The following is a 25,240-nucleotide window of genomic DNA, read 5'->3' as shown; positions in this document are numbered from 1 at the left end:
CAGGGTCAGCATCAGTGGTGGGTTGCCCCGATTCGGACCGGTTCTATAGAACCGGTAGTAAAATCGGAGGGAGGTTCCACCCACCGACCCTGATGTCATCAGAACGCTTCTGTGCATGTGCGCGGCCCCGGTAGTAAAGGTAAGTAGAACCCACCCCTGGTCAGCATCAAGGCAACCTGAGAGCTCTGAGGGGAAAGAAGGAATGGAGCTGGCAGAGAGAGAGAGAGAGAGAGAGAGAGAGAGAGAGAGAGAAACAGAGGCGGAGCCTGGGCCGTCCGTCAGCCCTCAGATGGAGAGTCAACAGCCCCCAGGTCTGGAGGTGGCTGATGAGGAAGAGGAGATACAGTTGGGTCCAGTGCCTGATGCGCAGATGCACACAAGACAGAGAAGAGGAGAGCGGTGGAAATCCGTGGGCCAATCCTTGGGAAGGAAGAGTTACCGCTGCTAACGAAGTCCCACCCTAGCTCTGGAGATAAAAGGCAGGGGGCGGAGATGAATAGATGTGGCAGACAACTATTCATCTTCCGGCCGGCCGGACTTGTTAGCCTGCGTTGAGAAACTTTTTGCCGGGGCTGCTGGCACTCCTAATAAAGGAATAATTGATTTAACTACAGAGGGTTTGTCGTGTTTGGGGAGCTGGGTCAAAATACCAGCCATGTTGGCTGGAGAACTCTGGGACTTGAAGTCCACAAATCTTAAAAGTTGTCACTGGCTTAGCTTTTTGAGATCAGCCAAAGTTGGCTGGTACTGCCCCTCGCTGGTTAATAATAATAGTTATAAAAACAAATAACCATTTGTCATGTTCAAACGTGTCAAAATGTTACAAATCTAAGTGTTTGAAAAATGCTGAGTAATTATTACATAGACAATTAAAGAAAATATAACAATATTCTTCAAAAACCCTCATTTTTGTTCTCCATTAAAAACAGATTAAGTTAAATATTAAGTTAAAGAAAAATATGGGTTTCAAAGGACAAAATGTGGGCTTTGCATGTTTTGTACTTAAGATTCTTGGTCTATGAGTTTTTTTTTAAGGTTCTAGGAAATTTGTGGGTTTTTTTGTGAATGAAGAAGGTCCTACTGCTAAGGCAGGCTTTTTAAAAGAGTTGTTCGTAATATGTTTTTTAACTTGTATAAAACCTGTACAGCTTTTTTTTAAGACCACGCAGAGGATTAGTTTTTTTAAAACACCCTCTGACTATTCAATAAGAAATTTGGAGTAACTCTGATCCCAGTTACTGACAGTCCTCTTATTGCTGTGTCCTCTTCATGTATTCCAATAGCCATTTCCCTTCTCACATTTACATGATATTTAAATCACATTACTGTTAACAAGATCATATAGAGTCTGGTAATCAACAATTTAATACTTTATTAGATTTTGTCTTCATTAGATTAATATAAAGAATAATTAATTGTTGATTAAATGGGAAGATTGAATAACCTTACTGATCACAAATGTTAGTCAGCAGAATATTTATGATAAGCAATTACTATTCACAACAAGAAGATCTATGAGAATTTCCTATTAATAAGCATCAATGGAAGTGGAGAGAACATTTTTTGAAAAATTGAAATGCTTACCTAAACTTAGATTTAGAAATCCGGTGCCTGAAAGGAAAACAAATCATTATCATAAATACATGCTGTAATTTCTTAACTTCAACATAATTAAAAAAAGAGAATGATCTACATAGCTATTAAAAACTAGCTTTGCTACTATTTGTCCTAACACCTAAATACTTCAATGTAACTAATTTCTGCTTATACATCATATTTGAGAGAGTGTCTGCTGGGGACGGAAGAGCGATATTACATGTGTTATGACATAATCACATCAATTACATTCATTTATATCATTAGACATGTGACCCCATCATGCTTTCTCTTGGTCACTATTCATTGTATATTAACTAGATTCAGCCATCTCAGACTGGTATACACTACTGTATTAGGCCTATGCCACATTGGGTCATCATTTCAGCAAATAAGCAACGGGAATCAGAGTGATTTCTGAATTCCTGCTGATTTCCCATTAATTTTGCTTTTGGGGAACTGGCAGGGAACATGAGAAATCACATCACTTGACAATGGGTGACCATGGTGGAGTGGTAAGATTCAATTTTTTTTACTACCGGTTCTGTGGGCGTGGCTTGGTGGGTGTGGTGTGACTTGGTGGGCATGGCTTGGTGGGCATGGCAGGGGAAGAATACTGCAAAATCTCCATTCCCACCCGACTCCAGGGGAAGGATACTGCAAAATCCCCATTCTCTCCCCACTCCTGGGGGAAAGATATTGCAAAATCTCCATTCCCACCCCACTCTGGGGCCAGCCAGAAGTGATATTTGCTGGTTCTCCGAACTACTCAAAATTTCTGCTACCGGTTCTCCAGAACCTGTCATTACCTGCTGGATTTCACCCCTGCCATGGTGGTGTGGTGGCACTGCACTGGCCACAACTTTTTGAAGACAACTATTCTAAAGATCCTTGAAATTCCAATACTTGAATTCTAATTTCAAGGAGTAATAGGTCCTGGATTTTGGATCCATTCTTGAAGTTTGCCCATTTGTGGTGCCTTAAGTTCCCCTCTGATGCACCATTTGGACGAACTGAAGATTACAAATAAATATACAGGAGAGGTTTTTAGTAGTATATAGATAGTATGAAACTCTTTTCTTGAATCCAGGTTTAGTAAACCAGATGGTAGCAAAGAAAGGGGCAGAATGGGCAACAATGTGAGCCACAGCTATGGAACAAATATGATGAGCAATCAAGTTAAATGTGCTTGCACTTTCTTTAAAAATACCATAAGCACTCATGTAAATCTGACAAGCTCCAGAAACTAATTAACCAAATTCCAAGCTTATTGTCCCTCTATGTATTAGAAAATGTGCTAGTTATTTCATAACAAATGGATCCTAAAAAAATGAACCTATCACCATTAGAGGCTAAACTTTTAAAAATGACTACATCTGTCATGTGGTCTTATACACACTTGATCATACAAGGGCTAGTAATTTTACACCTACCTACCCTTATTGTGAGAATAACAGGAATCCATCAGCTCTGGAGAAAACAGAAATAACTTTAACAAAATGATTCCAATGATGGGCCAAAGAGAGTAGTAGAGGGATAAACTCTCTGAAGAAAAATATCTATGTTGCTAGATGTTAACCTGAAATTCTGAAGAATGAAATGTGATAATTTGGGAACCTGGAGGGTAATGTTGGCATGCTACTTGATCAAGAAACATTCACATGAGGAAAAGTAGATGTCATAAACATGATGAAGAAGTAATCACATTTTTTAAAAAAATGGCAGATATCACGAAAAACAAATTTTGATAGTTTTAAAAAGCAAACAATAAGCAAGTTCCCATTATTGCTTACTGCCTTTCAATGTGAAACATTCAAGATTCATTAGTGGCGTTTTATAAACCATTCACTGATTGATTATATGTCATCAAGTCAGTGTCAATTTTCAGCTATTACATGGTTTTTGTCTAGATATGTCCCCATTCTGATCCTTCAGGTCTTCCAGTAGTACATCCATTGCATCCATCGATAAAATTGAGTCCATCTATCTTGTTGCTGGTTGTCCTCTTCTGTTTCTTTCCATCTTTCAACTGCTATAGATGTCTAGAGAGCTATGACTTTTCATAATGTGTCCAAAATATGCTAATTTGAGCCTGGTCATTTGTACTTTGAGTGAGAATTCTTGATTTGTTTGTTGATCCATTTCTTGTATCTTGGCTATACATGGCATTTTCAGTCCTCCCCTGCCTCAACGTTCAAAGGCCTACATACTCTTTCTATCCTGCTTCTTCAAAGTCCATCTTCCACTTGCATTGCATGCATCATTTTTATCTCTATAGTTATTCATCACGGCATCAGAATATCATTTCTAAGATGTTTATTGCTACCTACTAAGTGTTAATCTGCAACATATGTGTGGCTTCCTTACATGCATATAATTAGATGTCCTTGAATTCTCATTTTTCTAAGGGCATTCCACAGCTTGACATGGTCCACACTATCAAAGGTTTTTCTATAATTAATGACACAGATATTGACTTCTTTTTAGCTTTCTCGATTATTCAGTATGCATCTGCAATAATGTTTCTTGTTTGGCCTTTTCTAAAGCCATATTAAACACCTGGCCTTTTCTGAACATCTGGCATCTCCCTTTCCAGGTAAAGCTCTAATCTGCATTGGATGATTCTAAGCATTATTTTGCTATCATGGGAAATTAAGGATAGTGTCCAATTGTTTGCTTTTAATTCTTTCTCTTTGGTATTCTTCCAATCTGTTGGCCATTGTATTATCCCCAAATTTGTTGGCATAGTTTGGTTGGAAGCATTACAGATTATTTTCATATTTCTGTAGCTATTCTCTCAATTCTTATAGACTTCCAACTTGGTAATGACCAGAAAGCCAGAGTAACTTCATATTCTTATTAAGTTCTAGAGAACTTTTAAATAGGGAATATCTTGAAATACATCTTAGGTGTGGATACCTCTTTTGTGCCGAATTTCAGTATACCCATTCCATCTTTGATGTTCTTTGAATCAATTTCTAGTTGTTCATTTGTGTTCTTTAGTATATCAAAAGATATGGAAAATGAAATTTTCTTTTGAATTTTGAAATCTTTTGGAAAGCTTTTCTTGTTTTTCCATGTCTGTTTCAGAGTCTTTACAGATGTGTTTTTACGTTATGATACTGCTTCTTGTCTCTTGAGCTCTGTGAATTTCTTTGTTATGTTTCTCCCTACAATCTCTGTGTTCTTTGGGTTTGGTTTCCTTTTTCTTTTTGGCTATTTCCACCAGAGCTTATGCTACCCAGTTTGCTTTCATCTTTTTCTTTGGCAGTGTGTTTTTACATTTATCCTTATCATCTTATTTGATTTAATTCCATAGTTCCTCTGGCTTCTTATCAGTGAGCTTCACAACTTCTAATCAATTCCTGATGCTCTCCTTGAAAATGGTTGGTTGCTTAAGATCGTACTCTGGAAACTGAAACATTATCATAAGATCACTGTATTCAAGAATATAGATAGAAGATTTCAGAAAAAGCATGGAGAATAGAAGTATAGTCCCTATTGTCAGGCACAAGGAACCAAAAAGACAATGTGAGATGAACAGAGTTGCTTCTTTATTGTTGCCTACCTATTTACAAGAATCTTACCTGATTAACTACATTCTCTTGGGAATGGTTAGATAAAGGCTTTGGGAATTCTTGGGGGTGGTTCGGGTGAGGTTTGGCTTCTGTCATTTCCTTCCCTACAAAGACTCACCAGTCTTTTCACGCCTCCCCTCACTCTAGCTGGAGATTCTGCCACACTATTCTGGAATGTCAGTGTATTTCTTTTATATATAAAAATGAAGATTTATGGAAAAAAAAATCTCCAAATAAGCCTTAAACTATTGCTACATTGGGATAGATTGAGAGAGCAAAGGAAGAGTAAATGGATCAAAGTTCAAATAGATCTCTCCATAATCTGCTCATGTGTGAAATGAAGGTTATGGATCTACACTGCTAACTTCGGGGTATTAGATAATAAAAAACAAGAGTCATGACTGCATATGGCAAAATCAGAAAATGAAGCAAGCAAAGATCTGAGAAGAAGGTTTTCACTATTCCGAAGCAGTCTCCTTTAGCTGGAGTGAGAATTCCTCTTTGTATTGTTGTATCGCAGGAGAGCGTAGATCAGAGAATTCTAAGCAGATCCATCAAAATTATCAGGCCCTAGAGAGACCCTTTAAAATTTTAAACTGGTCCTCATTAGAAAAATGAAATTCAAATCATACGCTGCCCCACTGGGTGAACATAATGTAGCCTTTTTTGCATCAAAGCAGCTGAGCAGTATTTTGAAAATGTTTTTATCTAATTAAGCTAATAGATGTGACTGTTATTTCACTTTTTATGCATGTAGTATTTTTATTGTAGGTTTTAAAAGCTGCAGCTAATGCTCTCCATCATGCCAACAGGTTATTTAATAATCCCCTTCTCACCCCTAACTTTACATATGCAGCACTGACATTTTTTTATCTGTTTCTCCTGGTGAAATTTCTCACAAAAAAATTGGGTACAGCTTAGATCCATGATGGCGAAACTATGGCACGGGTGCCACAGGTGGCATGCGGAGCCATATTGGTGGGCACTCGAGTGTTGCCCTAGCTCAGATCCAGCATATATGCGCGCACCGGCCAACTGATTTTGGTACCAGGCCCTCCGGTACCACTGGAAGTCGGGAAACTGGCTGTTTCCGGCCTCCGGAAGGCCTCCGGGGGGATGGGGAAGGTTGTTTTTGCCCTCCCCAGGCTCCTAGAAAGCCTCTGGGGCCTGGGGAGGGGGAAAAATGGGCCTACCAGGCCCACAGTGCCGTCGTGTGCCAAAAGCAGGGGGAAGTGTGTGTGTGGGGGGGTCACGTGAACATGCGGGGGAGGGCGGGACACATTGAATTATGGATGTGGGCACCCGCACCCGCAACCCCCCACGCTCCCCACACTATTGGCACATGATGGCAAAAAGCTTAGCCATCACTGGATTAGATCGTTCCGTAAAACTGTAACTTGTTTTTGGTGGGTTATCAAGCACCTTCAGGGATCGATGACCCACCTCATACAATGTTTATGTGTTATGGGAAGTAGGGTGCTGGAGTAAATCAATTGTTAGTTCAATCAGAATGGTCTGGCACCCCTTCAGAAATAACTGCTTTCTGCGTTCTGCACCAGAAACATCTTTTCCTGGGACTAGGAAGCTACAGATTGAATCCAAATTTTGCCTAGTCCTAGTCCTTTTTATCTGGTCATCTCTGGAGGGTCTTCATATTTGATTAAAAAGTAAGCAAACACATAGAGTATTGTTATGCTAATAACGCTATGGTTATGAGAACAATCCATAATATGTTTCCCACCACAGGCTTGGTTAGTGGCCCAAAAGGGGTGTGAAAGGACATGATGTCTTGGGGAATCCGAAAAAGTCCCAATGCATCTCAAAGATTATGGTTTCTTTAAAAAGGGGCTTGTCAATTTGTAATCAGAGGACCGTTGGCCTCTGCAAATCCTTGAAGAACCAGTTTTATACTGAATAGCAGGGACTAGCAATATTTTATGCCAGAGGACACCACTGCACTATTGTGTTCTTTATCATTAATTTAAAAAATTAGTTAAGTAAATAAATGCCTTTTTAAAAAAAATAACCTTTTCTAAAATCTCACACAAAACTGCAGACATCTTGGATATGCAGCAAGATGTTGGGCAGTTTAGCTACTTTTACTTAATTATTAAAATGATGTGGGGGGTTGTGAATACATGCTATGAATGCTTGGATACCAGAATTAAGATGTTAAAATAGAATAACCAGACCAAAGCTAAAGTATAGTGAATACTTCATAAAAGCCATTGCTCTTGTTAATACCCTATAACTGTGATTGGGAACCTATGGCACGCGAATGTTGCCATAGGTGGCACGCAGAGCCATATCAGTGGGCACGCAAATGTTGCCCTATCTCAGATCTGGAGGAAGGGCCTCCGGGGGTGGGGAGGAGGCCTGTTTTTCACTCTCCCCAGGCCCCAGAGGCTTTCTAGGAGCCTAGGGAGGGCAAAAACGGACTTCCCCATCCCCTGGAGGCCCTCCAGAGGCAGGAAATGGCCCATTTCCTGACTTCCGGTCCCCCCCCCCAAGAAACCCTCTGGAGCCTGGGGAGGGCGAAAAACAGACCTACCGGGCCCATTCTGCCATTGTGTGCCAAAAGCAGGGGGAGCGCAGGGAAATTGCATGTGCAAGCGTGGGGGGCACATTGAATTATGGGTGTGGGCATGCGTGCGCACAACCCCCCGCTTTTGGCATGTGACAGCAAAAGGTTAGCCACCACTGCCCTATAAGGAGATGAAATCTGAGAACTAATTTCTCATTAATTTCCCTTCCAATCCAGCAAGTGATATTCTGAGATCCATAAAGTTAAATGCAATCAATCATGTTAAATAACAAAACAGAATTAGCCAGGAGTCCTTTTCACTCTAAAAAGTAAAAGCACATTTATTTTAGAAGCCCAGGATTTGCTCACCATGAATATAATCTCATTTAGTTTACATTGATTATTTCTCAAATAAAGGTATAATCTAGCCAACGTCAAGAACATTCATTTAAGAAAGTTAATTAAGTCTATCCCATAAAATAAACCGAGGTAACTTTCTTCAATTTCAATTGCATCTGTTTGTGTCTTTTTGCATACAAAACTGAGAAGGGTGAACTTAACATTGTCAATATTTCCTCCAAAAGCATTAGTGCTTTTAAATCATTTTACATTTTGGATCGAATCATTTTAGCGAGATCTCCTTTTCATAGCACAATGTGCATTGTTTTACTAATGTCTAAATGTGATAAGCCTTTTTTAAGCTAGCCTTTTTCAAATCAGGTGCGTGTGACAGAGGCAAACTTTGATTTGAAAATCAAATGGGATCCAAAGAACCACAATGCTTTCTTTGATCAAGGTGCTGTTAAGCTTGACAATCCAAGCTGTCCTTTAAAGTTATCTATTGCCAGCTTCAGACTCTGTGTTCAAAGGGAGTCTCAGTAGGACTTCTTCCACCAGATAGAAAAGCACCAAGTAAATTGTCCAGAAAAAAATATACTGAAAGCTTGGTGATTACTTCTGATGGAGTAGTTCCATTATTGATAAGATTTTCAAGACATAACATTTATGAATTCCCCCCCATCCGCCCCCAAGGTTTCTCACATAGAAAGTCAGCTTTGCAAACTACAATTCTTGACAAACTGTTATTGCAGAAGAACTAAGCAAGCTGAGCTCAGTGAGCTTTTTTTTTTTTTAGTTCTGATACTGTATTTATATATTATTCTCAAACAAGATTTCAGCAAAGGACATAGCTGAGCATCTCTGTAGGGTAGTAGACTTCAAATAATTTAAACTACCCTGTTTAACCCCGAAAATAAGACCGAACCGGAAAATAAATCCTAGCATGATTTTTCAGGATGCTCACAATATAAACCCTATCCCCAAAATAAGCCCCAGTTAAGATTGTCAGCCAGATGGATGCATTTAGTATCATATTTTCCCCAAAATAAGACCTAACCGGAAAATAAGCCCTAATGCGTCTTTTGGAGCAAAATTTAATATAAGACCCGGTCTTATTTTCTGGGAAACACGGTATGTAGAACAGATGAATTAATTAGTTGACTTGAATTTTGTATCAGTCTAATTCCAGGGATCTGAAAATAACCCCTAACATAGCACTGCTCCAGAATTATAGTCCAGTTCATATATACTGTAACAATCAAGTGATTGTATAACACAAATTCCTCTTTAGACACTGCATAGATCAGTGCATGGGAAAATCTTGCTTTCTTACCGACCTCTGGGTCACTGAAAAATACTATTTTGAATCATGATGAAAAGCATTTATGTAAGCTAGTTTTTATCTCATTTGGGAAGAGATTACAGGCTTTTGGCTTCAAAATACAATTCTGTTCCCATGGTTTATATTTTTGCATATAAACTCTTTCTTCCTAGTTATTTTACAAAATGATCTTTGTCACTTTCTCAATTATTGTTTTTTCAGACAACCTTCTGCAGTTATTCCAAGTGACTATTTCTATGTAAAATTTTATTTCTATTTGAAATCTGTTAAAAAGATGCGTCCAAGGGAATGTGATGGATTCTTTTCAAGGTAACAAATTTCATCAAAAGGTGTAAGTTTTTGAGAATATGTTCATTTCATCAGAATGAAAGGTTATGACTTTTAATGATATTTGTCATCCTGAAAAGGATATTCCAGACTCCTCCTGGTTTTTGACTGTTATAAACAACCATAATCCTCCTCCTACAATGTATAAAAGATCTATGGAATTTCTGGACAAACTAAAAAGCACAAAAATGGCAATTATGTTTGTTTCAAGGAGTTAATTCAATCTGTTTTGTGCCTTTCCCCTTCCTAGTAACTAGCATCAGAACTCCCTGGTCCAACTGACAATGGTTTTAAAAGTATAACCTCTCTCCCTCTCTCCATCTATCTATCTATCTATCTATCTATCTATCTATCTATCTATCTATCTATCTATCTATCTAAAGGTGACTCTGGGTGGCAAACAACAGGCAGAGACAACAACAGATACAAAAACAATAGATATTAGAAAAAAAATACATAAAAATCTACATTTTTGTGGATCCACACCCCAAGCAACTTTAGCTTACCAGCTCTCAGCACCAACAGCAGTGGTGAAATCTGAAATTAATTACTACCGGTTCTGTAGGCGTGGCTTGGTGGTGGTGGGGTAATGTGACTGGGTGGGCGTGGCCATTTTTTTTAACTTTTAAAACCATTTTTTCTACAACCTCTTCGGCGAAGAGGTTGTAAAAAATGCTTTCAAAAGCCTCTGACGATCCCAGCTGAGTTGCCTAATCAGCAGAGGCTTTTTTTTCTTTTAAAAGCCTCTGCCGATCAGGCAACTCAGCTGGGATCGTCAGAGCCTTTTAAAAGAAAAAAAGCCTCTGCTGATCAGGCAACTCAGCTTGGATCATCAGAGGTTTTTAAAGCCTTTGACGATCCCAGCTGAGCCGTGCAACCATCAGAGGCTTTTTTTTTTATTTTTAAAAGCATTTTTTTGGCCGAAGAGGTTGTAGAAAAAATGCTTTTAAAAATTAAAAAAAAAGCCTCTGATGATTGCGCGGCTCAGCCGGGCATGGGGGGGCAGGGATACCGGTTCTCCGAACCATCTGCCTCCATCGCTACCGGATCGGGTGATCCGGTCTGAACCGGGAGCATTTCACCTCTGGTACCCAGTAACCACCTCCCCACTACACTACCACATACACAACATGCAAAGGCACCCCTCCCCTGCTGCTCCCAACAGCAGGCAGGGGCATCCTTCCTCATTCAACCTTGTCAGTTCCTTGCCCAATTCTTATCCATTCGAAGGGAATCAACACACTTATAGCAATTAGCATCCAAGGACATCCCTACCCTGCTGTGGAATGGGATAACTAGCCACAGCTAAATTGCCACAGCCAATTTGCCATTTATTTAACCAAGCCAATCCTGGTTCTCACTCCAGGGAAGGGGTGCACAGTGAGAAACTCATGAACCAGTTCTGTGCATATTCAAGAAAAAGAGACTGAGATGAGATTATAGGATCTGTGCCTCCCTTTGGCCTCGGTTTTCAACACCTGAAGGGATTGTGTAAAACTGCTCATTATGAAGTAATTAAGGAACACTGTAACAACAAAAAGTGCAACCAAAAGGTATGATCGCTGTGAGTGCCTGAGTTTTTCTAAATACTTCTGATTTACAGAAGTAGCATTAAACAGACGTGCCATCACAGCAAACTCTGATTTTATTACAATTATTTTGGTAGAAACAGAACTCTGACCTAAACAAAGAGAGGAGCATTTATGCACTTCTAACTTGGAGAAATACTCAAGGTTATGTTATGCTAGCATGAAATAGAAAATGTGATGTATGTGTCTAAACTATACTTACCTTCATGTTTTTATATGAAATGAAGGATAAAGCTTGTACTTAGTTTCAGTCGCTTAGGATGGTGAACATTTAACATGCAACATAATTTATTTTTAAGGAATCTTAATCTGGGACAAAATATGCTTCACCAAATACACTTTATGCTATCTGTATCTCTCATATATTTTTATGTTTCTCCTAGCATTCACACTTTTAAAAAATAATTCTCTGGAAGATACAGGTAGTCCTCGAGTTACGACAATTGAGCCCAATGTTTCTGTTGCTAAGTGAGACACTTGTTAAGGGAATTTTGCCCCATTTCATAACCTTTCTTGCCACAGTTGTTAAGTGAATTGCTGCAATTGTTAAACTAGTAATATGGTTGTTGAGTGAATCTGGCTTCTCCCTTGACTTTGCTTATCAGAAGTTCAAAAAACAACAAGTGATCACATGACCCCAGGACACTGCAACCATCAAAAATATGAGTCAGTTGCCAAGCGCCTGAATTTTGATCACTTGACCAGGGGATGCTGCAACAGTCGTAAGCAGTGGTGGGATTCAACCAGTTCGCACCACTTCGGCAGAACCGGTTGTTAAATTGCTGGATGGCCCCACCCCTCCCCTTCCCGAAGTCATCCCGCAACCTGTTTTTGCTCCCAGGAGGCTGCAGGGAGGCCTACTAGGCCCAAAACAGGGCACAGGGGGCCGGTGCCCCTACTGCGACTCGTTTTTTGCTCCCGGGGGGGTGCAGGAGGCCAAGTGCTGCCTGTCATACCCCCGGCCATGCCCCACCATGGCCACACCCACCCAGCCGGTGATTAGGGCAGAGAACCGGTTGTTAAATTATTTGAATCCCACCACTGGTCGTAGGTATGAAAAACCATCATAAATCACTTTTTACAGTGCTGTTGTAATTTTGAATGGTCACTAAATGAACTATTGTAAATCGAGGATTGGATGTATTATTATTCTTAAGGGAGAAAAGTGGATTAATTTTTAGCATTCCTTTAATTTGCTCTATGCAGTCTGAAATTTCTGAAAGGAGCCTTGTCCAGATCAAATGTATGGCTTGGTCAAGGAAATTTTTTTGAGAAATTCTTCTTAATGTCACTTTCTATAAATATGAATGTTTTTTTTAAAAAAAACAACTAAGAAATGCTGGAAGCGGATACTGGAACATTGCTTTTGTGCAGAGTCATAGGAATAATTTTCTGATGCATTTATAATATTTTATGACAGAATGTTCTCTGACAGAAAATGTGAATCACTCCAAATTCACTTTTATTCTTTTTGGAAGAAACAGTTTCAGACAGTTCTGATACTCTCCCTGCCCCCTCTTATCTCATCCAGGCTTCCTCTTGGAATCAAGAGGACACCAGCATCATATAAACAGAGTCAAACTCACGCCAGTCGTGCACCGCAGTTTTCTCCTTCAATATCACCTCCCGCCACATTGTCGGTGTTCACAGATTCTGTCTCACTGGTGGGCATGCTCACTGCAAGGGTCAGAAGAAAGAAAAAGAAATAGATAGTTGGTAATTAGTCCGTCCTGCATAAATGAGCTTTACTATCAGCAAAAGCACCGGCTTAGCAGAAAGGCACATATTAAGTATGAGGAGGAAGCACGAGCAAGCGAATGGAGTTTTAAGATTTAGACCTACAGTATGTGATCGAAATAAAAATCTCAGGTAAGGCCTGTAACCTCTAGACAATGAAACAAATTTCAATTGTCAGTTTATACGTACAGTGTGTTTGTGTGCGCGCACACACATGCACATATACGCGGGCACAGACATGCACGCACACATACACATACAGCTAGTCCTCACTTACCAACTGCGATTGAGATCAGCAACTCTGTCACTAACCACTGTGGTTGTAAAGTGAAATATCACATGACTGCACTCAATTTACATTACAACATCAGCTCTGTTGCTAAGCAATGTGGTTATAAAGTGAAATGTCCCATGATGACTGCATGATAACTACAAGTTTAAGGATTGGTTACAAGTCTGTCTTTTCAATGCCATCATAACTTCAAATAGTCACTGAACAAATGGTTAGTAACTGAGACTACCTGTATATTTTGAGATTTGGGTATTTAACACACTGTCCAGTTGCATACTTGACAACTATCTCTGATTGTTGACTCTTATGAATTGCAAAGATATAACCTTCCCAATGATGAGCTTTTTCTTCAACTATATCAACACCTAATATTCCTTTAGCATCTTTTCCACTGAACAGTGACATAAAGGCTACCATCCATCCATCCATCCATCCATCGATCCATCCAACCACATATTTAGTGTTTCTCAACCTCAGTCACTTTAAGATGGGTGGACTTCAACTCCCACAATTCCCCAGCCAGATTTACTTATAGCGGGTGTCAGCAACCTGTGGCTCTGGAGCCGCATGCAGCTCTTTGGGACCTCTGCTTTGGCTCCCTGTCGGGTGATCCCACCACTGGCTGGCCCTGCCCCTCGCCCTCCCCTCCCAGTCACTCCTCACCTGGCCTGAGAAGGTAAGGGCGACAACGGGGGATGGAGAAGCGTCCGGGGTAGAGACAGAGAGATATCGAGAGAGGGGGAGAGAGAGAGACAGAGAGAGATACAAGGGGGGGAGGGAGGGAGAGAGAGAGATCAAAAGGATTTTGTGGTTCCCAGTGTTTTTTAACAACTGGTTCTCTGTCCTAATGACTGGCTGGGTAGGCGTGGCTAGGGAGTGTGTGTCATGTGACTGGTGGAAGTGAGTGATGTCAAATTGGCCACGCCCACCCAGGTTTTGTGGCTCCTGGTGTTTTCTTTTCTGTGGGAAATGGGTCCAAATGGCTCTTTGAGTGTTTAAGGTTGTAGACCCCTGACTTATAGGTTGCATTGAAGAGATGTAATGTCTTAACCACTAGACTAGTGTTTCTCAACCTTGGCAACTTTAACATGATGAACTTCATGACTGGCTGGGGAATTCTAGGAGTTGGAGTCCACCGTCTTAAAGTGGCTGAAATTGAGAAACACATCACATATCATGCCCTGCACTGCCTTGTGTTTAAGAATCTTATAAGCTATCCTATAAGTTACAGGCCAGATGTTATAATATTAAAGGAACAAATAGCACACAAATTTATGGTAGCAAGAGAAAAGGTTCATGTTTTTTTTTTTTTATACCGCCCTACTCCCGAAGGACTCAGGGTGGTAAACAGGCACAAAATAAAATACATAGATACAAAAGTTAGAAACATAATTAAAACCAGATTAAATAATTTAGCCCGAGACAATTAAAAATCCCAATAATTTAAAACAGATTAAAATTTCGATTTAAAAGAATTTTAAAACAGGGGAGAAAATTAGGCCAGGCCGGCTTGCTGGAATAGGAAGGTCTTAAGAGCACGGCGGAAAGTGCACAGATCCGGGATCCTCCGTATCTCTGGGGGGAGCTCGTTCCCCCATGTTGAATTCTGGGTCATTAAAACAAGCTTCTTTCCAAATTTATCTTATCATTCAAATTATCTCTGTGTCTGCTGCCCACCCATGGCTTGTGCCCAAATGTGCCTCAGCTGGCTTGTACCTGCATCCTATAGATGGGTGATCTGACCAATAAAATTAGTGCTTTGTGATAAAAACTTCAGGTATTAATCTATTTTCATATTTTCTAGTGTATTTGGTTTTTTCCCACTGTTCCTCTATAGCAGGCCTGTCAAACTGGTGGCCCGCGGCCCGGATGCGTCATACACAGGCCACGCCCACCCCAGCTCCGCTAAGGCAAAAAACATCATGATACGTCATGATACGCCACGTGACACGATCGAGTTTGACACCCGTGCTCTATAGTATAACAGTCTTCCTCCCATGTTTGCCTCTTTTATTAAAACAATGTACCATAGATAAAGATGAACATCTGGATACTTCATAAAATATCCTATTTGTGGATGAAACGAATAATATATTGTTCTGCACTTGCTAATTTGAATAGGGCAGGCCACGCCTCATGCATTTAATTCACAATGTCGGTATGAAGCTTAACTGCGAGACTAAGAGATTAAAGGATAATTCATAAATCTTTATGAAGGTGTGTGTACCATCTAGAAACTACAACTGCAGGTAAAACAAACTATATATGTTCACTATTCTGCAAACTGGATGACCCCCCTCAGCTTTTGATGAGCCTATGGAATGAGCTTGTTTGCAGTTGAATTCTTCATGAGTAATCTATAATACTCAGTAAAACAAAGGTGACTATTTCACTTCAGTAAGTTTCAAAGCAGGGTGGATTTGATTTAAATCGAGTTGATTTAAATCACAATTTAAATCATGATTTAAATCACTAGTAAAAAGGCTTGATTTAAATCAACTCGATTTAAATCATAATTTTTAAAGAGCAACTGTCATCTCTGCTACTCCTTTGACCCACTGTTGACTCACCGATAGTCCCAGTGTTGCAGAATATACAGCCTCCTGCTACATAACTAAGCTCCATTTCATGCTGAATAAACTAAATTATTTATGTATCTTAAATAGAAAACTATTTTACGATATATTTTTACCCCAAAAGTTTTTTATTAAAATAAATTTGATAAAAATCAAAAAAATCCGATTTAAATAAAAAAAATCCGATTTAAATTAAAAAAAACTGATTTTTTTGATTTTTTTTAAAAAATCATTGATTTTTATCCTCCCTGTTTCAAAGTAAACTCTAGTCTGGTCTTCTGAAAGATTTGCATGGATTTGTTCATTTAACAAAACAATGTCTTCTTTTCTTCCCTTCAAACAGGACAACAAATAATGCCACTGTGTAGCTGATACTATGTCAGAAAGCAACCTATTTTGTACACCTTGAAAACCAAGATAAGTGCCCTATCTTTCCTAAATATTAGAGCGTTGAATAGATGTGAAAAGTAACATCTTGTTAGCCACCAATGGCTAACAGGATGTTACTTTTCACATCTATTCAACCACCAGTGGCTTTCAATACAGGTAGTCCTCGACTTACAACTACAACTGAGCCCAGAATTTCTCTTGCTGAGCGAAACATTTGTTAGGTGAGTTTGCCCAATGTTATGACCGTTCTTGCCACGGTTGTTCAGTGAATCACTGCTGTTGTTAAGTTAGTAACATGGTTGTTAAATGAATCAGGTTTCCTCGTTGACTTTGCTCGTCAGAAAGTCGCAAAAGGTGATCACAGGACCCCCCAGGACACTGCAATTTTCATAAATACAAACCAACTGTCAAGCATTTGAATTTTGATCACATGACAATGGGGATACTGCAATAGTTGTAAGTGTGAAAAATGGTCACAAATCACTTTTTTCAGTGCCACTGTAACTTTGGTCACGAAACAAACTGTTGTAAATCAAGGACTACCTATACTGCCAAAGATTTTAGCTAAGGAGCTAATCAGAAACAATGGTTATTGGTCACGGCTATTCTCCGCCCAGGATATTATCACTTTGCAGCTTAATTTTATAAAGAATGATAATTTTTAAAGAGAAATATTTTATAAACATAATGAAAGAAAATATAATCTCTCAAAGATACATTTTGTATATCAAGGTAAAGGTTCCCCTCACACATATGTGCTAGTCGTTCCTGACTCTAGGGGGCGGTGCTCATCTCAGTTTCAAAGCCGAAGAGCCAGTGCTGTCCGAAGACGTCTCCATGTGACCAGTATGACTAAACGCCAGAGGCACACAGAACGCTGTTACCTTCCCACCAAAGGTGGTCCCTATTTTTCTACTTGCATTTTTTACATACTTTTGAACTGCTAAGTTGGCAGAAGCTGGGACAAGTAACGGGAGCTCACCCCGTTATACGGCACTAGGGATTCGAACCGCTGAACTGCTGATCTTTCGTTCGACAAGCTTAGCTACTGAGCCACTGCGTCCCTATTTTGTATATAAGGCACTGTTATTCTTGATAAAGTTTAGCACGTGTTCCAATATTTATCAAAAGTCTTAAACCTTAACATAATTATGTGCTTATTGTAGTTCTTTTTAAGTTGGTCATTTAAATAATTTGGATGCATTAAATTCTTAATATTTTCTCATACTGTAATATGAATAAACAGCTAGCATTACTAGATCCTTATCAAAGACTTTCATCATTCTTTAGATCTCATTCCCTGCTACACCTCAGCTACTTTTTTTCCATAATAGTTACAGAATATTGGCAATGGGCTCTTTAATGAGCTATAAAGAACATTTTGTTAAGGTTTCAGGTTGTGTTTAATAGATTAAAACAACATTGATTTTCATCCCTTGCTCAGTTTAAGGGATCTTGCTAAAGTTAATTGCTGACAGAGTCATATAGAAACTTCACGGTAGACATTAGATTGTAAAGCGATCAGTTCTTATGCATGCTAACTTGAAAATCCTAGGTTAATGCAGAGTTTTGCTGTGATAGTCAAAACATTCACCAAAGGGTAATACATGGAGGTTGAAGGAGGCCAAAATCTTATATACTCAACTCCAAGGTAAACTGTGTGATTTTTAAGACTGGAAAGAAGCTTAAAAGAAAAAAAAAAAAGGAAAGGAAAAGAAGAAACTAAAAAGAAAGGGGTAGCCGGGCAGACAGAAAGCAAGGAAAGTAGCTGATGAAATATGTTGGTCAACCAGAGCTTTTCTGCCAAAACCAAGGAGTTGAAGGAAGGAACCAAAACTCCAAGCAAAAAGTGCCAACTAAAAACTAAACCACATTTACTTCCTAATTGAAATAGGGTTCTTAATAATGATTTAAAAACAAAACAAAACCTGAAGGATAAATGAAGAGAGGGAATTAATCATAAATAGTCCTTCTTTCTCCTACTGTGGAACAGAAATGGAAAAGAATAAGAGAATCTCTCATGAAGTTCTCATGCCTTCTTCAACATCTGCTCTAGACTGAAACAGGGAAAAATGCAAGGAACAGAAAGGACAGGTACTCCTTGACTTTAAACCATAATGGAGGTTGCCCATGATGGTCTTAAGTCCTGATAGTCATAAAGCGGACCACCCACATGACTGATCAGATTTTACAGCCTTTTTTTCCAGCAGTCATTAAATGGATGCAGTAGTTGCAAAGCACAATCATAAAGCAAAGGTCGCAGGCGTAAAGCAAACCCACTGTTTGCAATGGGGTATTTTTGCCAAAAACTGGAAGTGCCAATTCTCAGCAAAATGCCATAAAATGTGGTCATGTGATCATCAGATGCTATGAATGGCCATAAATACAGGCTGGTTGCTGAGTACCCAATATGCAGCCCTACATGTAATCATGGGACTGTGGGCAGTGGGCTAGCGGTCAGAACTTCGAATCTGAGTCATAAGTACCTTTGGGGAAGGATCCATTGTAACTTCAAATGATCACAAAGCAACTGGTCAGTGAAGTGAAGGGCTACCCATAGAAGCCAATTCTACCTGTTCTTGCTTGATCCTTGTCTCCAAACAGAAGTGATTTGGTCCATAGTGTTGTACAGAATACTGAACAATTTCTTCTACTGGCCTCTTCTTTTCTCTCTTCTGCATGGGCAGCCCAGGTAGTTTGTCACTGAAGAGGCAATCAGCTGATCCCTCCATCCATGCACACAGGATGGAGAGAACTGGATTCAATTATCCAATTTGCCACAGCACACAGTGGCAGAAGCCAAGCGAATAGGCAGAGGTGGAAATGCTGTTCCAAAGATTATCCTCCTTGGCTCACTCAGTTCTTGTTCACTTTCTCCCACCCCACCGACCAAAAAAGGACAACTGCCTACTTTTTCTTCACTTGCAATAAAGTTATACTGTATTCTTCTTTTTTCTCCCTCTAAATCACTGGATCAAATGCTTCTTGCTACTTTTCCAAAGAAGAGCAAGCAGAGATAGCATCGCAGAGGGCAGAGCAGTTGGCCAATGGAAGACCATCAGTTGTTTATTTTATTTATTCATTTATTTATTTATAAAATTTATTGGCCGTCTGTCTTCCCATAGGGTTACTCTGGGTGTCTTTGCAGTCATAAAAATATGTTTATACATTTACAAATAAAACATAATTAAAATCAAAATTAAGACCTAAGGACACATGGGGAAGGCAGGGGCGGAGAGGGGAGAGGTGGGATCTGTTGTTTCTTGCTCAAACACGTCCACTGTGTTGTTCCCCCACTGGGGCCCTAAGCCAACTTGCAGGTCTTTACGCCATTATGAAAGGATAGGAGGGTTGGGGCCAACCTCATAGGGGGGGACAAGATGTTCTAGAAGACAGGAGCAGAGAAGGCCCTCTTCCTGGACCCCGCAAGTCGAAATAATCGTCTGATGGGATTCATAGCATGCCTCCTCTGCTAGCATGAGTGAGACGGGCCAATCCCAGTGGGGTGAGACGGTCCCTTAAGTAATCTGGACCCATGCCATGAAAGGCTTTAAAGGCAACCACCAACCCCTTGAATTGCACCTGGAAGCAGACCGGTAACCAATGCAGCTCATTGCTGAACAGCCAACCAACCAATCACTGTGTTGAGGCTTTCCCTTTGCTGTCTATAAAAATAATACAAAGAACAAATAGATGAGATGGTAGCTCTTTTGATTACCTATCCCAATGCTGCTTCAGTGCAGGGCCCAGGTTATTATTTAAATTAGGCACTTACAGGTTCTAGCAATAATTTGTCATGCTAACCCTTCAAAATTAGGGATGCGGTGGCTCAGTGGCTAAGACGCTGAGCTTGTCGATCGAAAGGTTGGCAGTTCAGCAGTTTGAATCCCTAGTGCCGCGTAACAGGGTGAGCTCCCGTTACTTGTCCCAGCTTCTGTCAACCTAGCAGTTCGAAAGCACGTAAAAAAAATGCAAGTAGAAAAATAGGGACCACCTTTGGTGGGAAGGTAACAGCGTTCCATGCGCCTTTGGTGTTTAGTCATACTGGCCACATGACCACGGAGATGTCTTCGGACAGCGCTGGCTCTTCGGCTTTGAAACGGAGATGAGCACCGTCCCCTAGAGTCAGGAACGACTAGCACATATGTGCAAGGGGAACCTTTACCTTTACCATAACCCTTCAAAATGAGAAATATCAAAGTAGTTGCTCAACAGGATGTACCAATGAAACTTAAGAAAAAGGCTGCATTATTTCAACACAGATTTAAAAAGCATGGTATGAACTGCACCTATAAAACAGGGGTTCTCAAATTTTGCAGTGTCATAACCCCCTAAACTTTCAAATGGAATTGACATTTCTCATTACAGTATGCTAATATTGCACACTCAGAAATTTGATTGAAACAATAGAATTTAACTAAAATGAAATTGAAATACTTGAGAATTACAGTGGTTTTGGGGTGGGGGGAAAGGTCCACACAAATAACTCCTTTTAAGCCAGATGGTATCTTTTTAATCATAAAAAGTTGGATCGTTTGATACTACTCAGAAAATTAAAGATATAAAGAGAAATAGCTTGAGATCCTTGAGTGTGGATAGTAAACGTCTGGTAATATAGATAATTAAAAGAAGGGTAAAGTCTTTTCTAATTAAGGAACAGCAGCCACAACCTAAGTGCTGACTATAGTTTTGCTTAAAACTGGACTGATGTAATACAATTTTGTCCCCAGGGTTCTATTGCATTAAATTGGCATATGTACATATAAACATCTAGAAGGATTATCATCCATAAATGCACAATTACACATATCAAATTCTATTGAGAAGGAAGTAATGACTTATATTCTTCATTAAGTCCCAATATTTTCAATACAAATAGAGCTGGGCTGTAGGGTTCATATTTCTCCCACTCTGCCTGCAGCTGTTGGCTGGCTCGAAAGCCTGGAGCATGGTCCTGTCATGAGTTTGGCTTGCCCTGTTCATGAAAAGTTCAAAACTTGTCAGATGCCTTCTAGACTTTCTTTCTTTCCTGTTCTATGTGACATTTTAACAACTGGTCCTCTGGAACGGTATAAAACCAGCTAAAAAACATCCCAGTTGTATTACCCAGAGTTAAAGAAGCCAGTTTTTGCTTCTCTCTAGTCAGCCAAACCAATCTTTTTTTTTTTGTGATAGATACATCCATAAGCAAGAGAAAGGAAATCACTATTTTCTCTTGCTTGCATATCTGAAGAAATGGTAAAGCTTAAATGAGAAGATCGCTTAAGGGGGAGAGAATATTATTCACTGAATGAACCTTTATTTCAAACACATGTTTAACTTCACATTATGTTTGCCCTTCGGTTACAACATATTGACACCCATATTTCAGTTTGGGTGATACTGTTTTCAAATCTGGGTGACTCATTATACTCAACTTACATAACAGGATTATTTACTTAAGTCTCATCGAGTTCTAGTTGGTATCTATCCAGCCTAAACTTCATTACTGGTAAGTGCTTAAGGCACTATATTTCAGAAGGCTTCACATTCAAAATTCATGGACCCTCACATCTGCTAACTATGAAATTTTCAACGTTAAACACTGTTCTATTTCCTTAGTTGGGGCTAACAAGGTTGAACATGGTCTCCTCAATGCTTTAAAACAGCAGTAGCTCCAGACTGCAAAGGTCTTTAATAACCCATAATCAATCTAAATCCCTAGTTCTGTAACATTAAGTTCAATGAATATTTTCCATGTCTCTGAATAAGATATATAAAACAAATCATAGCCAACGAACTAACTATGCAGAAGTGACTCAGTGAGCATAGATAAATGATCTAGCAATTTCTCAAATGACCACGTTTTATAAAACCTGGAGAATCCACAGCATTCACTATGAAAAGATCTGTCAGTAAGCATGATTTATTTTGATTAGTATTCACTCACCTGGGGTAGATTTATACAGTTATCTTTTGCCACATCAGAGATAAAAGTAGGACCAACAATACATTAATCGAATTAATTAATTAAATAAATTGGAAACAAATGAAACAAGAGAACAAAATCATCTTTCTTTGGGTATGCGTTGACATTTTAGCTTCTGGAAGACTGTTGCCAAACTGGCAAATGATGCTGTAGCCCTCATTGGTTCTTACTTATTATGTTACAGTGACAGCAGTTAAAAACATTGTCAACGATATCATTTTTTAAAATAAAAAATGTAATATCCTTAAAATTTATCTCAATGCTAAATGCAGTAAAAGAATTCCTGTAAACGCATACATGTTCTTCTCAGAAAAAGCAGATAATTACTTCCATTCTGTTGGGAAGGAGGTCTTTTGGCAGAGAGATTTTAAGTTTAAGTTTAAGTTTTAAGATATGAAAGAGTAGGAACTATAGCCTAGAAAGCATGGTACTTGTAGTCATATTATTGCCTCTCATTAGCCTCTTGTATTTCATTCCTATGACTCTGGGAGTGACGGGGCAGGCTAATTAATGTGCATGTCCGTTCTCTTGTTCCTCTTGTGCCCCAACATCTCCATTCTCTAAGCAACAGTGGAGGCCATCTTGATGTCTTCAGTGCATGTACAAGATCTTGATCGGTTACCCAGAGCCAATTGGGACCCAGCTAATCAATAAACAGAATGTCCAATGAAGATGCCTCTAACCTGTACTTGTACAGTACATATACAATAATTTTAAGAAGAGCTTCCCAACTCTTACCTTTTCAATCATGGTATTGAAATTACTTGCCTTCAAAAATGTATCTGCTTATTTGAATGTCTAATCGCATCTGATATTGAAAGTACCTACTGTGATTCTGGCTTTGCCTACAATTTTCTCCAGCTGTTTTTTTTTTTAATCTGGTTCACTAAGCATGGATTTGTTTGTAGTTAGCTGCTCAGCTTTTTGCCCCACCAGCCTCAAAAAGCACCAGCCATTACTGATCATAGCTGATTTACAATAATTACTGCCATATTGCATTCAGAAGCTGAATAAAATTAGCACAGCAGAGAATATACAGAATAGAATTATCTTGAAGTATTCATCAGATAAAATGTCTCAGATGCTTACATGACCTTGATAATCTTCAATACCATTCTGAAGATACCAACAAAATGTGGATCGTAAATGAAGATTTCCACTTCGAACACAAGAGCATGACGTTGCAAAAGCAACAGAAACAGACACATGCACCAAAAGACTGCACAGCTACTACAACAGAGAAACACACACGTGTACAGAGAGGATGAACACAGAGAACATTGGAACATTACCATGAGTTTCTGTGGAGTGACTAAACCAAGCAAACTTTCCTTTCTTCTTATCAGCTGGAGTGTTTTCTTTCACAGACAAGATGGTCAAGTACCAGGAACAAGACATCAACAGAGAACATGCAGCCAGGGACAATCAAAAGAAAAAGAAATAAGGAACTCAGCTTACATGTAGGGCAGTCACCTCTATCTTTCATGGTGGGAATTAAAGACACAAAATGGAAACCAAGGCATATGGAAAATAAAACATTGTAAGAGAGGGCACAGTCCGTATCTAACAACATCTCCTTCCACCTGGGCTGAGGAAACGCCAAAAATACCAGGCTATTAAACTGAAGTCACAGATGCTGAAAAGTAGAATTGCAAAATTCAACAGAGCAAGTTCCTTTAGTCTAATCCAACAGCATACTTTCTTACACTAATTTAGGACGTTGCCTACCAGAAGCATATTTTATTTTTACAGCAATGACAATGTAATGATTTCTCTAGGCCTACCATAAATAGACTGTATTATGCAGTTGATGATTGGGTGGCAACTTAGAGATGTAGAAAACTAACACTCTGTGCCATCTACTCCAGATCTGGTAGACCTTCGCCTCCCCACACAGCCTTGTAACTGTGATCTGTCTCAGCCATTGAGACACTGAGCCATTGAGCCTTGTCACAAAGCCATTTTTTAGTTAGTACCACAACGACATTATCCAAAAGAAGGAAATGTATTTATTCTCCCCACCATTTTATCCTTACAGCAATCCTGAAGACAAGCTTGAGAAGGAATGTGATTGGTTGGTCTGTTAGTAACATCACTGGGATTTGAAGCTGGATCAAAACATTACAGTAATTGGCTTTCCAAGAATGCATTATCTCTAACCATTCATTTTACAAGATAAAAGTTGATAAAAGTTTCCTAAGGCAGCAACAGTCTGAGTTCCGGAAATCTAGTCTAGCCAGTCTTCGTAACTTCAGCTGGAACAAGTAATAGCACAGTGAAAGAAAGAGACAGTTTATTTAGAAGCATTTAGAATCAAATACAGGTAGTCCCTGACTTACAACTATTCGTTTAGAAATCGAAGTTATAACAGCACTGAAAAAAGTGTAGACTTATGACCAGTCCTTGCCCTTACCATCTCAGTATCCCCATATCACATGATCAAATTTGGACATTTGGCAACTGGCGTGCATTTATGATAATTGCAGCGTCCCAGGATCATGTGATCATCATTTGCGACCATCCCTTCTGGCTTCTGACAACCAAGTCAATGGGGGAAGCTTACCAACATTGTGATTCACTTAACAACTTGCCTTGTTTAGCACTGGAAATACTGGTTCAAATTGCAGCCGTAAGTTGAGGACTACCTGTAGATGAAATATTTGCTCGTGCATATAAGTGGTTATTATTTTTATTGATCAGATCGTTGTACAATTTCTGATTTTTATGATTCAATAAAAATTGATTTAAAAAAAATCATTTTCTGCTTTCTGCTTTTATATTGTGAGATGTTGCAAGCATTGGAAGAAATTGAGTACAAGTAAATAAAGAGTTGTTCTTACTTGACAATAATGCTTCATCACGAAAGGTACTTTAGAGAACAATCCACTGCTGCTCCGCGATGCCTGCCACTTCTTTTCCAGAAAGCATAATCAAAATTGGAACACCAATTCCACTGCACTTTATTTGTTATTGCTAGATTTA

General features: G+C 39.3%; 1 protein-coding gene across 1 annotated transcript in view; it reads right to left on the bottom strand.

Annotated features, from left to right (window-relative positions):
• Positions 1-25,240, bottom strand: part of CACNA1C (calcium voltage-gated channel subunit alpha1 C) — a 476,362-nt gene that overhangs the window by 133,831 nt on the left and 317,291 nt on the right. The window contains 2 exon segments of the mRNA XM_070946686.1: positions 1,585-1,611; positions 12,882-12,972. Of these exon segments, the coding sequence (XP_070802787.1) occupies positions 1,585-1,611; positions 12,882-12,972 (118 nt within the window).

This window comes from Pituophis catenifer, unplaced genomic scaffold (genome assembly GCF_029215685.1).
Source record: "Pituophis catenifer annectens isolate HBS135680 unplaced genomic scaffold, rPitCat1.0.hap2 SCAF_7, whole genome shotgun sequence".
Lineage (NCBI taxonomy): Eukaryota > Metazoa > Chordata > Lepidosauria > Squamata > Colubridae > Pituophis > Pituophis catenifer.
The sequence above is the reverse complement of the archived record's forward strand: the minus strand, read 5'-3'. Positions and strand labels throughout refer to the sequence as shown.